This window comes from Theropithecus gelada, chromosome 8, assembly GCF_003255815.1.
Source record: "Theropithecus gelada isolate Dixy chromosome 8, Tgel_1.0, whole genome shotgun sequence".
Lineage (NCBI taxonomy): Eukaryota > Metazoa > Chordata > Mammalia > Primates > Cercopithecidae > Theropithecus > Theropithecus gelada.
In genome coordinates this window covers 87,599,230-87,616,694 of record NC_037676.1, presented here as the reverse complement: position 1 = coordinate 87,616,694, position 17,465 = coordinate 87,599,230, and the positions used below count along the sequence as shown (strand labels likewise).

At 40.6% G+C, this 17,465-nt stretch overlaps 1 protein-coding gene across 3 annotated transcripts in view; it reads right to left on the bottom strand.

Annotated features, from left to right (window-relative positions):
* E2F5 (E2F transcription factor 5) overlaps positions 1-11,002 on the bottom strand; it is a 47,222-nt gene extending 36,220 nt beyond the window's left edge. For all 3 annotated transcript variants that reach the window (XM_025394657.1, XM_025394656.1, XM_025394658.1), the window contains exon 1: positions 10,404-11,002. In XM_025394657.1, coding sequence (XP_025250442.1) covers positions 10,404-10,637 — 234 coding nt within the window. In that variant the 5' untranslated portion in view covers positions 10,638-11,002. The remainder of the gene's footprint in view (positions 1-10,403) is intronic.
* Positions 11,003-17,465: the final 6,463 nt, after the last annotated feature.

Here is a 17,465-nt window from a genome sequence, read left to right as displayed (position 1 = left end):
GGAAGGCTCTAACTCTCTTCAATTCTATGAAGGTTGAGAGAGATGAGAAAGCTGAAGAAGAGAAGTTGGAAGCTAGGTTGGTTCATGAAGTTTAAGGAAGCCATTTCCATAACATAAATGTGCAAACCACAAGTGCTAATGTAGTGAAACAAGTGCTGATGTAGAAGCTGTAGCAAGTTACCTAGAAGATCTAGCTAAGATAATTGATGAAGTGGTTAGACTAAACCACAGATTTTCAACGTAGACAAAAAAGCCTTCTATTGGAAGACGATGGCATATAGGACTTTCATAGCTAGAGAAGTCAATGCATGGCTTCAAAGCTCCAAAGGACAGGCTGAGTCTCTTGTTAGGGTTGAATGCAGTTGGTGACTTTAAGTTGAAGCCAATGTTCATTTAGCATTCCAAAAGTCCTAGGGCCCTTATGATTGATATTAAATCTCCTCTGCCTGTGCTCTATAAATGGAACAACAAATCCTGGATGACAGTACATCTGTTTACAGTGTGGTTTACTAAATATTTTCAGCCTGCTGTTAAGACCTACTCAGAAAACAAGATTCCTTTCAAAATATTACTGCTCTTTGACAATGCACCTGATCACCCAAGAGGTCTGATGGAGATGAACAAAGAGATTAATGTTGTTTTCATGCCTGCTAATACAACCTCCATTCTCCAGCCCATGAATGAAGGAGTAATTCTGACTTTCAAGTTTTCTTTTGAAACACATTTTGTAAACCTATAGCTGCCACAGATATTGATTCCTCTGACAGATCTGGACAAAGTATAGCTTTCTGGAAAGGATTCACCATTCTAGATACCATTATGAACATCCATAATTCATGAGAGGAGGCAAAAATATCCATATTAACAGAAGTTTGGAAGAAGTTGATTCCAACCCTCATGAATGACTTTGAGGTGTTCAGGACTTCAGTGAAGGAAACTAAAGATTCAATTTAAAAAAAGCAATAGAACTAGAAGTGAAGCCTGAAGATGTGACTGAATTGCTGCAATCTTATGATGAAACTGTAATAGATGAATACTGGTGTATGATGGATGGGCAAAGGAAGTGGTTTCTTGAGATGGAATTTACTCCTAGTGAAGATGCTGTGAACATCGTTGAAATGACAACAGAGGATTTTAAATATTTCACAAGTTTAGTTGATAAAGCACAAGAAGGTTTGAGAGGGCTGACTCCAATTTTGAAAGAAGTTCTAATGTGGGTAAAATGCCATCAAACAGCATTTTATGCTACAGAGAAATCTTTGCTACAGAGAAATCTTTTGTGAAAGGAAGAGTCAATTGATGTTGCAAACTTCATTTTTGTCTTCTTTTAAAAATTGCCACAGCCACCCCAACCTTCAGCCACCATACCCTGATTAGTCAGCAGCCATCAACATTGAGGCAAGATCTCTACTATCAAAACGATTGACTTAATGCAGGCTCAGATGATCATTAACATTTTTAAACAATATAGGATTTTCTAATTAAGGTCTGTACACTTCTTTTTAAGACATGCTACTGCATACTTAATAAAGTATAGTGTAAATGTAACTTTTCTATGCACTGGGAAACAAAAAAATCTGTGGGACTCATTTTATTGCAATATTCATCTTATTGTGGTGGTTTGGAACTGAACCCACTGGAACTGAACATTATGTTAAACAAAATAAATCAGGCACAGAAAGAGAAACACCACATGATCTCACCCAAATGTGGAATGTAAAAATGTTGATCTCATAGAAGTAGAGAGTAGCATGATGGTTACCTGGGCCTGGGGTGGGGCAGGGAGGAGTGGTTGGGGAGGTATTGGTCAAAGGATACAAATTTCAATTAGAAAGAAGTTCAAGCAATCTATTGTAAAATATGGTGAGTGTAGCTCGTAACATATTGTACTAGGTTAGTGCAAAAGTAATTGTGGTTTTTGTGATTAAATTGCAAAAACCACAATTACTTTTGCACCAGCCTATACTGTGCTAAGAAAAATGCGGGATGTTAGCCTCATCAAATATGGAAGAGAAACAACCTGTAGTCAAAAGGGAGTGATTTGTTAAGTGGTACCTGTCTATCTCATAACTAGACATACCAACCAGGGAAAGGCAAAGTATGGAAAGGGGTAACTTTTGTGCTTCCAAAGTAGCTAAGCAGAAGTGGGGAAGCAGTTTTGTCAAATGATCTTTGATTAGGCAAACACCGAGTTTTAAAGAGGCTGTCAAGTTGAGGCCACTTGGTCCATTAGCTGGTGCAGCAAGACCACTACTCAACATTTTCACACTGCCACAAGATTGTTCCTCTAATGGAGTAATGCCCTAGTTTCTCGGAGATGCTGTAAGTGGCATGATGTTACCTAACGCTTAGGCTTAGTTTGATTTCTGGGTCCACCATATGTGTTCTTAAGATGCCAACCTGTTGCTTTTTTTTTTTCCATTTAAAAGGATAGTACCTGCTCCCTCTAACCACCTCACCCCATTCTTGAATGATGTTTTAGCCTTTGGAAAGAACAAGGCTATGATGTAGTGACTACTGTCTGTATCTCCTGTGTGTGTCTGTTCTTGTCACAAATGTATTTGGGGACACTGGATGCACTGATTTTCTGTAATAAAGTTTTTTAATCACTCTTCCCAAAAAGTAAAAAATAAAACAAAAAAAATGCTGGATGTTAAGTGTTCTCACCACAAAAATCATAACTATGTGAGGCAATGCATATATTAATTAGCTAGCCAATGTATATATACTTCAACACATCATACAGTATATGATAAATATATACAATTTTATCTATCAATTTAAAAAATACAAACAGAAAAAATAAATATTTTTTAAAATACCAATATTTATCATACTAAAGAAATGGCATAATACAATATACATACCCAGTCAAATATATGTGTAAGCACATTAATAGGTATCTCATCCAAACATTTCGTGGCCATGTTCACTGATGGGAAGTGGCAGGATAAGGACCAAAAACTCAGAACTGGTGTCTTAAGTTTTAAGTCAATTTATCTTGTCCAGAACTAGAAAAATGAGATGGCTGACTCCCTTTCTTCTTTTATCTATTAAAGTTGTTTTTTCAAATCATGCCAAAACTTCAGGGCCGGGAGCAGCGGCTCACACCTGTAATCCCAGCACTTTGGGAAGCTGAGGTGGGTGGATCATTTGAGGTTGGGAGTTTGAGACCGGCCTGGCCAATATGGTGAAACCCCATCTGTACTAAAAAAAAAAAAAATACAAAAATTAGCCAGGTGTGGTGGCAAGCGCCTGTAATCCCAGCTACTCAGGAGGCTGAGGTGGGAGAATTGCTTGAACCCAGGAGGTGGAAGTTGCAGAGAGCTGAGATGGCACCACTGCACTCCAGCCTGGGTGACAGAGCAAGACTCCATTTCATAAAAAAACAAACAAAAAAACCTTCAGAGGTAGGTATACCATTTGCTTAGCATGTTGGTTCATGGCATCAATTCTGGCATTAGATTATTGTATTTCACTTACTGTGGATATCAGGTACGCCATTTAACTTCTTTATGACTTGATTTCCTAATCAGAAAATGCAGATGTAGTATCTCCTTTATACTTTTGCTATAAGGATTAAATGAACACAAGGAAAGTACCTGGCACAGTGCCAGTCATTTAGTAATAGTATAATATTTTTCACTATGATATAGCTTTTGTCTCCTGAGAATTATTTCTTCCATTTAGCCAAACGCCTTGCATTTGATAGATGTTTAATGATTAGACCCTGGAATAGATGTATCTTTATCTATGTGTTTTAATAGGCTTCATATTTTATTTTAGTTCTATTTCCACAGGTAACAAAGGCTTTGTATTTTTAAGCAGTTTTAAATTCACATCAAAATTGACCAAAATGTAGAGAAAGCTCCCCTATGCCCCCGTCCCTGCTCATGCACAACCTCCCCCATTATCAACGTCCTGCACCAGAGTGGTACATTTCTTACAGTTGATGAACCTACACATGATTATCATCCAAAATCCATAGTTCACATTAGGGTTAACTCTTGCTGTTTTACACTATGAGTTTTGACAAATGCATAATGACATGTATTCATCATTATGGTACCATTCAGAATAGCTTCACTACCCTAAACACAGTCTGTGCTCCATCTATTCATCCCCCCTACCTTCTAGCCTCTGGCAACCACTGATATTTTACTGTCTCCTTAGTTTTGCCTTTTTCTGAATGTCATATAGTTGGAATCATAGAGTTCACAGTCTTTTCAGATTGGCTTCCTTCACTTAGTAATATGCATTTAAAGTTCTTCCATATCTTTTCATGAATAATACTATATTGTCTGGATGTACAACATTTATATTTTTACCTGCTGAAGAGTATCGTGGTTGCTTCCCAAGTTTCAGCAATTATGAATTAAGATGCTATGAATATCTATGTATCTAGGTTTCTGTGTAGTCATGAGTTTTCAACTCTTTTGGGTAATACCACGGAACACAATTACTGGATTGTATGGTAAGAATATGTTTAGTTTTCTAAGAAACTGCTACGTTGTATTCCCAAGTGGCTATACCATTTTGCATCTTCATCACCAATGAATGAGAGTTCCTGTTGCTCCACATCCTTGCTAGCTTTTAGTGTTGTCAGTCTTTTGGATTTTTCACCATTCTAATAAATATGCAGTGGTATCTCATTGTTGATAGTTTGTGGCAAGATACATAAAACATCAAATTTATCATCTTAATCATTTTAAGTGTACAGTTCAGTAGTATTAAGTACATTCTCAACATTGTGCAACCAATCATCAGAACACTTCATCCTGCAAACCTGAAACTATACACATTGTATTAGTTTGCTAGGGCTACCAAAACGAAGTGCCACAGGCTGGGTGGCTTAAACAACAGAAATTTATTTTCTCACAATTCTGGAAGCTAGAAGTCCAAGATCAAGGCATTCATTGGCCCATTTGGTTTCTTCAGAGGCCTCGCTCCTTGGCTTACAGATGATCACCTTCCTGCTGTGTCCTCACATGGTCTTTCCTCTGGGTGGGAGCATCCGTGGCGTCTCTTTGTATATCCAAATTTCCCCTTTCTCATAAGGCCCCCAGTCAGATTAGATCAGGTCACAGCTTAATTTTAGCTTAATTATCTTCAAACGCCCTATCTCCAAATACAATCACATTCTGAGGTATGGAGGTAAAGTCTTCAACATATGAATTTTGGGGGACATATTTCAGCCTCTAACATCCATTAAGCAACAAATTCCATTCTGTCTTCCCTCAACCCCTGGTAACCACCCTTCTCCATTCTGCCTCTAAGAATTTGACTACTCTAGGTACCTCACATAAGTGGAATCATACAGTATTTATCTTTTTTTGTGACTGACTTATTTCACCTAGCGTTATATCCTCAGTTCATCATGTTGCAGCATATGTCAGCATTTTCTTCCTTTCTAAGGCTGAAGAATATTCCATTGTATATATACCATAATTTGTTAAGCTACTCATCTATTGATGGACATTGGGATTCCATCCGCATTTTGGCTATTATGAATGCTGCTGTTATGAACACAGGTGTATACACACCTTCTTGAGGCCCTGCTTTCAATTCTTTGGGTATACACCCAGGAGTTGAAAGGTCCTGAGAATCTGTAAGCACGCACTAAAGTTCTGGCTGTACTACCCACATATCTCTCCTTAGGCTAATTCTACCTTAAAATATTTGCCCGGTATTATAAACTAGGGTCTTTTATTGTTGTTGTTGTTGTTGTTGTTTGAGATGGAGTCTCGCTCTGTCACCCAGGCTGGAGTGCAGAGGCGCGATCTTGGCTCACTGCAAGCTTCGCCTCCCAGATTCACGCCATTCTCTTGCCTCAGACTTCTGAGTAGCTGGGACTACAGGCGCCCGCCACCATGCCCGGCTAATTTTTTTTGTATTTTTAGTAGAGACGGGGTTTCACCGTGTTAGCCAGGACGGTCTCGATCTCCTGACCTCATGATCCGCCTGCTTCAGCCTCCCAAAGGGCTGGGATTACAGGCATGAGCCACCACGCCCGGCCAAACTAGGGTCTTAAATTATTTATTTATCCCAGGATGTACGTAACTCAGGCTATCATAAACGGGTATGCATCAGGGACCTGTCAGATAAGACGCACCATACTTTATCACATTAACTCAGGTATCATTCAGGTAATTTGTAAGTTAAAGAATTATAATAAAGGAGATAAGCAATCTTCATCATGCTTAAAAAAGCTCAAGATGACACCAAAATGGCAAATAAGATGTATAAATTTAATTATAACTTACATTTAATAGGAATTTTCAAAACAACATACAGATACATAGTCATGACTATCTTAACAGTTGTTCAAATTCTTAACTGTGAACAAGTGGAATCCTAGCTTAATTTATGCAATAACAGAATTTGCCACCAATACCCTCATTTTCAGGAGCGCAGTACCTCCCTTTTCACAATGGGCAGAGGAATAAGAATAATCATGCATTTTTCCATGCCCTTACACAAATGGAAACCTACCTACATACATTTATTTTTGAAGACGACTGAAAGATGGTATAACAGAGAATAACAATAAATGGTCTAGTTTTGAATCTTAGCTCTCACTTTCTACTGTATAACTCCAGGCAAGTTATCTAACCTATCTTGGCCTACTTAACTAGAAGTTTCTTATGCTGTGAAATGGGGCTATTCTGCCAAAATGTTCACTGTTGTTAAGAGGATAACATTAGCTAAAAACATGTAAAATGTTTTGCATGTAGTAAGTTCTTGATATATATTAGCTATTAACAGCATAAACTGGCAAACCACATAGCTTGAAATAACCATGATATAATTTCTTATCTCACTGGAATAAAGAAATAATAACTATCCCACCTCCACTACTGTAAATGAGACTATATAGTATGGGTGAAGCTGCAGAGATAATGAATAAACTTTCCTCAAATCACTTTCAATGTCTTTCTATTGCCTCCTAATTGTTAAGTTACACTATAACAGCTTTATTAAAATTGATTTTCTGTGTTGAGCCATGTTTTTATTTTTTGAGACACAGTTTTGCTTGTCGCCCAGGATGGAGTGCAGTGATGCGATATCGGCTCACTGCAACCTCCGCCTCTTGTGTTCAAGCAATTCTCCTGCCTCAGCCTCCCAAGTAGCTGGGATTATAGGCACCCACTACCACACCTGGCTAATTTTTTTGTATTTCTAGTAGAGAGGGGTGTCGCCATGGTGGGCAGGCTGGTCTCGAACGCCTGACCTCAGGTGATCCGCCCACCTCAGCCTCTCAAAGTGCTGAGATTACAGGTGTGAGCCACCACACCTGGCCAAGCCATGTTTTCAATTAATTATACTATTAAGAAGAAATGTGTCACTAAGATACAACCTTACATTCTTATTCTTCAGCAGTATAAGACAGAAAAGAAATAGCATCTATGTGGTCTAGGATACTTTATGATATCCAAAATATTTGAATATTTTACTTGAAGTTTGATATACTTTTTTTATTATTTGGAATATTCAAAAACTGTTTCTTCAAAGCCAGGTGCGGTGGCTCATGCCTGTAATCCCAGCACTTTGGGAGACCAAGGTAGGTGAATACATTTGAGCTCAGGAGTTCGAGACCAGCCTGGACAACATGGCAAAACTCTGTCTCTACTAAATATACAAAAATTAGCCAGGCATAATGGTGTACACCTGTAGTGCCAGCTACTTGGGAGGCTGAGGCAGAAGAATCACTTGAGCCCGGGAAGTGGAGGTTGCATTGATCTGAGATTGTACCATTGCACTCTGGCCTGGGCGACAGAATGAGACCCTGTCTCAAAACAAACAAACAAAAAAACAAAACCAACCAAAAAACCATATATATACATAGTTCCTTCAACTGCTTTTAAAAAGTCAAGTGTATAACTTAAAAGTTTCAAAAAAATTATGCTGAAATATGCCCCCACCAAAGTAAGAATACAAGAAAAAGAGAAAATGTGTCTTTATAATTTCAAATTAGAGGAAATTTGTAATTGTCAGTGTGAGTCCATCTTTAATATGTATTATCAAACATGTCTTAATGGGCATGGTATAGTGGCTCACACCTGTAATCTCAGCACTTTGAGAGGCTAAGGCGGGCGGATCATTTGAGGTTGGGAGTTCAAGACCAGCCTGGCCAACATGGTGAAACCCCATCTCTACTAAAAATACAAAAATGAGCCAGGAATGGTGGCGGGCACCTGTAATCCCAGCTACTTGGGAGGCTGAGGCAGGAGAATTGCTTGAACCCGGGAGGCAAGAGCTGCAGTGAGCAGAGATCACACCACTGCACTCCAGCCTGGGCAATAGTGAGACGTCATCTCAAAAAAAAAAAAAAAAAAAAAAGTCTTAATGATCTTTTACTATGGTGTACAACAAGAAATATCATTAGAAAGATTTCAATGTAAGATTTTTACATATATAAGTATATATAAATAAATGAAAAAGATGTAAAATACATAAAATGTATATGTTTTTCATACATATATATGAAAACTAATGACATTCAAACTCTTTTCTAGGAGTATAAAGTCATTAATATGAGACATAGTGTTATTGTAGAAACCTTCAAATTTTTAAGAGAGTTCCAGAATGAATAAAGCAATTATTGCTATGAAATATCAAACTTTATATCCTACTCACTGCCTCTGTGACTTCTGTAGGGCAATTATATGGCCACAGATGAAACAGGAGGAAGCTAAAGAATTTCAAGTCAAGAAAGGGCAAAGTTACACCATGTCCTGAGGCAAGCTGAGGGAGAAGACCTCAAAGTCTGGTTATCAGAGTTCAGTTTTATCTGGAAAACCCCAAACTTCCCTGATTTTCTTACAATAAAGTCACAGGCTACAGCTGAATTTCTAGATTTTGAACAGCAGTTTGCAACCTGTACTTTGTAACATTCCTGGCTTTCTCTGATAACCTCATGACTTCCTGTGAAATTCTTTAAACAGAATCCATTTTAATTCACTACAGTTTAAATACTACACATGCCATACATCACTTTCAGGGAGAGAATGGAAAAAGGGGCTGTGGTGGAAAAAAGAGAACAAGGAATTTCTAGAGGTGGGAAAAAAAATTCCAGGAATAACGTTTCAAAAAGAAAATAGTAGAAATTACTTACCAAAATGCAAATTATGTGCAGCATGCCTGACTTGTATGAAGTTGAACAATTTAGATAATTCAGTTCAACAATCACTGACTGAACACCAACTATATCCAGGGAACGGAGAGGGCACTGAAAGATCTACTTCCCCTTGGGCTACACTGGAGGAAGGCTTCTAGCGGAAGAGTTGGCCCCTGCAAGTCTTGGCCCTTACATTCAGGGAGCTGCCACTGCTTTATGCAGAGCCTTGAGAATGCAGTGACACTCTCTAGCCAGGTAAGGTGGTCCAGGCACTCCCCTGGGTGCTGGTCCCAATCCTCCAAGGACACATTTAGGGAGTCAAAGGGGATTTGCAGTGATTACTGACAGGTTAGTAGTACTTTTTGTTTGTTTCTAAAACTTTGGTTCTTAAACTTGGCGCGCAGAGTGACCACATTCTCTTTATCCTGAGCGCTGGTGAATTCTTCCAAATCCTTCCTAGATCGGTTAAGTCATTCTGTATGACAGAACAGCTTTTGATGCCTGCTCCTGTTTGAAAAATCTGAACGCAGTAAAGGACGACGCAGGGAGAAAGTTCACTGAGCACTTCCACCTCTTTGGATGAAAGTTGTAAAATATCCCCTTTTTGTGTGATAGCAGATCTCATTTTTAGAAACCCATGCCACATGCCACATGAAGTCACAAATCAAATACCCCTCCTAACTATCAGGGTGATGAAAGAAGTGCATAAGGAAGACAATACTATTTTATCGGGGAGGGGCGTGGAAAGAAGTAGTCTTTTTTTTTTTTCCTTTCATCTGGTAGAGATGGCAGACTGGGTTTTGTTTTTCCTCCTTTTTATTTAAACTACAGGAACATGGTTCCAACTGGAATTGCCTATTAAAACCATCCATTCTTAACAGCAAAATCGATATCCACGGTGTCTCCGGGCAAAGCGCCCGTTACCCCGTGAGCCTCTGCCACAGGTGGACGCAGAGCAACAGACACTCGGTTGCCCTCAGGTCCCTGCGCCCGGAGACAGAAGCCACGCGGGCGCGCTCGAGGTCCTGGGCTCTTTGTCGAGAGCCCGGCGTGGCGCCGGGCCCTATTGGTTACGCGTCCGCTCGGGGCCATCCTGGTCCCTCGTCCCTCCCCCATCCTGGCGTCCAGGACCTGGGCGCAGGCCACATGGTCCTCGGACTGTCCGGTCCCGGGTCCCCGCTAGGCGCGTCTACACCACGCCGCTAGACCCACGCGGCGAGGGGCTGGGCTTCCCCGGGACCCACGGGTTCCGAAGTCCGCCCCCGTCCCCGCCTCCCGAGCTCACCGCTTTGAGATCCAGAACGCCGTCCTTGGCCTCCTGCAGCAGCGACACGAACTTGGTAGTGAGCAGCCCCAGGCTCTTCTCGTGCCTGCTGCTGCCGCCCCCGGCGCCCCCAAGCTGCTGCGGCGGCGGCGGCTGCGGGGCTTGCGCCTGCGGAGGCTGCGGCTGCGGCCGCTGGCCCTGCCCCTGCCCTGGCGGCGCCTGCTGGCCCGAGCTCGCGGGCTCTGCCGCCGCCATCGCGTCCCGGCCCCGCGGTGGTCGGGCCCCCGCGCACTTTCGCTCGCCGGCCCCGCCCGCGGCCACCTGCCGGGTCGGCTCCGCTGCGGCCGCTTCCCCGCCGGTCGAGAGCGGCAGTACTGGTCGCTGGCTGCTGCAAACAACAGGTGTGCGGCGCCCACGGGAGTCTCGGCCGCTTGTCACGCCGGGTCTCCGCCCCCTCCCCAAGCCCGGGGAAGCGTGAATGAGGCCCACGACCGTGGGGGGAGGGGGTGGAAACGAGGAGAAGGGGCTGCGAGGGGTGGGGACCTGAGTTTAAATGGCAGGAAGTGACGCCGCCGCCCGCCGTTGCCTAGAAACACATTTTTCTGTAGGAAGGAGGAGCGCACGAGGAGGAGGAGGGGTGTCGGCGCGTGTGTTTCACACTCGCCGCCCTGGCGTTCGCGAGCTGACCCGAGGAATGGTAATCTCACGCGGCAAAGCAGGGAGAAAGAAAAAAAGGAAACAAAAGAAAAAAGACTTTTATCTGGGCAGAAAGTCACAACGCCCAGCGGCCAAACGTTTTTGAGCCGTGAAGTTGGTTGACTGCTCAGTTTGCAGAGCTGCTGCAGTGGGTTACTTACTTTCTCTGGACGGTTTCTGCTATCTTGCTCTTTCAAGCTCTAGCATCGTTTGCAAATATTTCAATGACTTGGACCAAGTGCAACGTTTTACTTTATAGCTCATCCTTTTAGATTCGGAGTACAGGAAAAGGCATCGTGGAGTGTTAGGGTTGGTTTTCATCAGTCCTTTCTAAGGCCTTTCCTTTCTACATAGAGAAACGCGTAGAGAGAGAAGTTGTGAATTGCCAAAGACAGGCCGTTAGATTCCAGATCTCCTGTGTTTGACCAAAGTTCTTAGTATCTTATTTGAACCAAATTATATTGTATTTGGAATATTGGGTAGCCACAGGCCCTTGGACTTCAGTGATATTCCAAACCGTTGATGGCAAATGACATCATGGAGATACGAGTAAAAGAAAGTTGGGATTTTTTTTCCTCATTATATTACAAACTCTTGAGAATCCAGACTAAATTTTAAATGACTTGGTGTCACACTCAACACTTTGAATATAGTAGACAATAAAGATTAGGTGAATGAGACCAGTAGCGGTGGCTTACTGGTGATTACGTCTGTAATCCCAGCACTTTGGGAGGCCAAGGCAGGCAGATCATTTGAGGTCAGGAGTTCGAGACCAGCCTGGCCAACATGGTAAAAACCCCATCTCTACTAAAAATACAAAAATTAAAATTAGCCGCGCATGATAGTGCCCGCCTATAGTCCCAGCTACTCCAGAGGCTGAGGCAGGAGGATCTCTTAAACCTGGGAGGCAGAGGTTGCAGTGAACCGAGATGGCACCACTGCACTTCAGCCTGAGCAACAAAGTGAGACTCTGTCTTAAAAAAAAAAAAAAAAAAAGATGATTCCATATGGCAGTAATTAATCAAGAAGATTTCATGCAAAGAAAGATTTTGCTAAATTTTACATAACAATAAACTAACAAAAAAAGGTCACTGAAGTAGCATCAAATACAACAGCAGCGTTAACTAGTGAAGCTGAACACACCATTTATATAACACATCATAGGCACAGAACTTTATAACCTTTATTAATAACCTATTCATAATAGCCTTTATTTTAATCAAATAAATCTATAAACTTAAAATTGAAAATCTGAAGTAAAACATGAAAAATTCAGTTGATGCAACCATTTTCCAACAACCTATGTGAGAAAGGCTATCTCTATGTGATCTGACATGTTTTGCAAATTTATTTTATTGATTATTGTCAAAGAGTATTTCTTAGAACGTACTGAATTAGGAAGATTCTAATTTGTTTTTAACTTTATAACAGAACATTCTGTTATATGTGCAGGGACAGGAATTAATAAAACTAAATGTATTGATATTTTTAAAACTTACACTTCTATGGTGTCTTAGTTTCAGAAAGTACCATAAACTGGGTGACTTAAATAACAGAAATTAATTTTCTCACAGTTCTGGAGGCTGCAAGTCCAAGATCAGGAGGCTGCCATGGCCAGGCTGTGGTGAGGGCCCCCTTCTTGGCTGTCGGATTGTGGCTTTCTCATTGTGTCCTCATATGGCAGACAGAGAGAGAGAGAGACAGAACAGAGAGAGCACAAGCTCTCAGATTTCTTATAAGGGCACTAATTCCATCTGAGGGCTCAATCTTCATGACTTCATCTAAACCTAATCACCTCCCAAAGGCCCCACCTGCAAATACCATCACATTGAGGGTTAGGGTTTCAGCATACAAATTTTGGGGAGATATAGTTCAGTTCATGGCATGTAATCATATTTTATAGTAGCTATCTTGGTAATTTTTAAAAACAATATCTTTTAAATTTCAGCTTTAAAAGGTTTTCTATAAAGCAATTATTAGTGATTCTAAAAGGTCAATTAAAAATTTATTTTGTACTGTTATTTGTGTTTTTCACAATGAATTTTTCATCTCTTTAGATTGCCTGGGGTTCAATTAGAAATTATTCACAAATTAGCAGCCATTTTAATTAGCATTCAAAATCTTATGTCTGTCTGAAGAGCTAAAAATCACTTATACCAGTGGTTCCCAGACCTTAGGAAGAAAAATAATCTACAATGTTTGTTAAAAATATAGATGCTTGGATCCAAACCCCAGGGATCAAATTAGCATTTGATATGAGAATATGACCTGTGAGTCCACATTTTTCACAGTTCAGATAATTCTAATGCACAACATAGTCACTCTTTGAGAAACACCACATAGCACAATGAAAAATAGTGCAATATATATTTTTCCTAAAAATCGACAAAGAACAGAGATTGATAATGCAAAAGGTTTTTAAATATTGCTAAATGTTTTTAAAAATTCTATTTTTTTAAAAAAACTAAGAAGCATGATTTTTAAAAAGTTATGATACAAATAACCTTTAAGAACATGATATTGATCAGTTTTGTAATCTAACTTTTATTTCTGTATCCTTTTGACTATAAAGGAAATAACTCTCAAAAGTCTGTAAATTCCTACATCAGTTCTTTGTGCCATTTCTGACAAAGGCTTAAAAATTATTTCCAGCAAAAGTCAAAACTGGCTGGGTGCTCACGCCTGGCCGGGCACTCACTGTTTATAATCCTAGCACTTTGGAGGGCTGAGAGAGGAGGATCGCTTGAGCCCAGGAGCTCAGGACCAGCCTGGACAACATGGCAAAAACCCATTTCTACAAAAACTACAAAAATTAGCCGGGTGTGGTAGCGCACACTTGTAGCCCCAGCCACTAGAGAGGCTGAGGTGAGAGGATCACTTGAGCCCAAGTGGTCAAGGATGTAGTGACCTGTGATCCTGCCACTGCACTCCAGCCTGGGTGATAGAGTGAGAATCTATCTTTAAAAAAAAAAAAAAAAAAAAAAAAATTGAACTAAACTACATTTCATTGACCTGTAAGGGTAATAAATGCATGACAGTAATCCTTCATTAAATTCAAATTATGCTGATTAGTTGGGTAGATACTATTATCTATTATAATATTGTTTATATGCCCCTGATTAAATTTTCTTTTTTAAATGCATTTTGGAAGTGCAGCTCCTTAGCTAGTTCAGGACTAAGAGGGAAGGCTTAAATATTTTGAAATAGAACAATTTATTAGTCCACAGCTCTTTAAACTTATAGTATCTAACATTTGTGGAATTTCACAAATGCCATTTTTATAGAGATTCAGGATCAATTTACAATATGTACAGTTTTGTCATAATCTGGTAGTTAAATATTTAAGAAAATCCAACACAATTTTGTTTATTGATGATGGCAGACTTTTTTTTTTTTTTTTTTTTTTTTTTTTTTGAGATGGAGTTTTGCTCTTGTTGCCCAGGCTGGAGTACAATGGCATGATCTCAGCTCACTGCAACCTCCGCTTCCCAGGTTCAAGCGACTCTCCTGCCTCAGCCTCCCTAGTAGCTGGGATTACAGGCATGTGCCACCATGCCCAGCTAATTTTGTTTTTTTAGTAGAGATGGGGTTTCACCATGTTGGTCAGGCTGGTTTCGAACTCCTGACCTCAGGTGATCCACCCACCCTGGTCTGCCAAAGTGCTGGGATTACAGGCATGAGCCACCACACCCGGCCATGCAGACTGATTTTTTAAGTGCAATTAGCCCATTCAGTGATCATGAATGGTTGGAACTTGAAACTCTCAGATGCCCTTTGAGCTAACAAATCTCCATCAGAAGGCTGCTACATCAACCCTAATACCTCCTTCTTGTAATCTGTTAGTGAAAATAAAATACAGTTTTCCATTTTTCCTTTCAAAACCTTGCAACATACAGGCCAGGCACAGTGGCTCACACCTGTGATCCTAGCACTTTGGGAGGCCAAGGTGGGTGGATCACCTGAGGTCAGGAGTTCGAGACAAGCCTGACCAACATGGTGAAATCCCGTCTCTACTAAAAATACAAAAAAGTAGCCGAGCGTGTTGGCATGTGCCTGCAATCCCCGCTACTTGGGAGGCTGAAGCAGGAGAATCACTTGAACCTGGGAGGCAGAGGTTGCAGTGAGCCACGATCGCACCACTGCACTCCAGCCTGGACAACAAGAGTGAAACTCCGTCATACAAACATCTATCTTCTGCACTTTCTAGGTTAAAAAAAATAAAAATATATGTTTCAAAGATTATGAATCCTTTTGTTATGATAAACAACATCATTCTTTGCCCACTCATGATATGCTTGGTACAACAATATGAGAGAAAATGCATACACTTTGTCTTCAGAAGTTTGTACCCTATAAGTAGAAACAGGAAGTGCAGATTATACTCAAGCATACATAGAAATATAATTCATACACTAGAGAGATTTTAAGTTTTATTTAGCGACTAGTACTCTACGTTTTTGCAAAACTTTATGAAGATTGCATCACTAAAGACAGCAAGCACACAGATTTTGTAAGTTCAGTAATGTTGACAAAATAATAGGTGATGCATGCCAACATTGTTAATACTGAGATTAGGAGGGGCTTTCCAGGATTAGGTTACAAAGCAATGTTCTCTTCACCACTATTCAGGGGGAAAAAAAAAATCTGACGATCAAAGAAGCCCCTCCTCATACCACCAAAGGTTTAAAGACAACGGGAAGAAGTGGTGTAGACAGATCTCAAAGCCTCTCACCATGTCCTATTCTCAATGAGACATAGCCTAAGAAAATAGAATCTAAAAGCAAGACAGATACATTACCAACAAATACAGTAGTATGTAGATGAAAACAAAAAATGATTTAACAAAAATAAAATAATCCATTGAAAGCTGATATGGTTTGGATGTTTTGTCCTGTTTAAATCTCATGTTGAATTCTGATCCCCAGTGTTGGAGGTGGGGCCTGGTGGGAGGTGTTAGGGTCATGGGGGCAGGTCCCTCATGAGTGTCTTGGTGTGGTCCTACTGGTAATGAGTAAGTTCTCACTCTGAGTTCAAAAGCTGGTTATTTAAATGAGCCTGGAACTTCCTCCTCTCATTCTTGCTGCATCCATCGCTGTGTGAGACCGTGGCTCTTCTTGCCCTCCATCATGACCAGCAGCCTCCTGAGACCCTCACTAGAAGCAAATGATGGAGCTATGATTGTACAGCCTGTAGAATCATGAGCCAAATAGCCCTCTTTTCCTCATAAATTTTCCAGCCTCAGGTATTCCTTTACAGCAACAAAAATGAACTAACACAAAAACCATGGCACTACAAAAGCAGACCATGGCAGGGTGAGACTGGGTAGGAGAGAAGGAATCATAACCATGAAGCATGTTGAAAGAATTGTCTACTAGAGGTAATATTGCCAGGCTGTGATTGAAATCCTAGAAAGATTTCAAAGATTCTCCTAATATTGGACCTAGACTCCCAAATTCTCAAGGTTGTGGAAACAACTGTTTCGTTAGGTTTAAATAAAAAGATATTCTAATAGTTTAAAGAAATGGAGAAAAATCGAATTGCGTCTATAAATCACATGCTTACTTAATCTATGTGTATAATGACTGCAGTTGGTACATTCCTTGAAGGAAGACAAGGCAAAATTTAGTCTAATTGCAGATGTAACGACTTTTCTTCTAAATATCACTTTTATGAAACCTGGTAGGAGCCCTGGTGGAAAACTGCACAGCAACCCCTTGGTGGAAAGAAACTGATACGGTGTATTGCTATGGCAAAAGAATGTTTTGGTTGGGTGAGCCTCAGATAAGACACCACAGATTGATGCCCCTAATTCATTCTCAGTATGTATATAAACCAGAGAGAGGGTGCCTGCTACAGAAAGGATGATTTTTATCTCTTTAAAGCCCGAACATATGCTCAACAAGACTCTGGGGCAAGGATCAGGGTGTTTATATTTGATTCTAGCCTTTGTTTCATAAGTTCTAGTAAGCAGGTGTTTGTTTTGCTGTGTAGGTGGCTATCCCTGTATGCCTGAACCAGCAGGTCTTTCAGGAAGTAAGAACTGGGTGAGAGATTTGGTAAAGTGCTCTAGGAAAGATACGGTATGAGCTATCTGATGGGAAGAAATTAGATCAGACTGGGGCTTATATCCCAAGCTGTGACAATAAATGTTGGGAATACCAGCATGACTGGGACATAATGAAAGAACACAGTCAGATTCTAGGGACCCTCTAACAACTGTTAGATTTATGAACTCCAGAGGAGGCACATGGACAAAAATGATGGTTACATCCACCCTACTGCATGGAATGTATAATTGCGAGTCAAGCCTTAGGATTTGGCATAGTAAGTGAGACCCCTTTTTCTCCCTCTCTCCACCAGTGTTATCAAGGAGTAGCAACACTATAT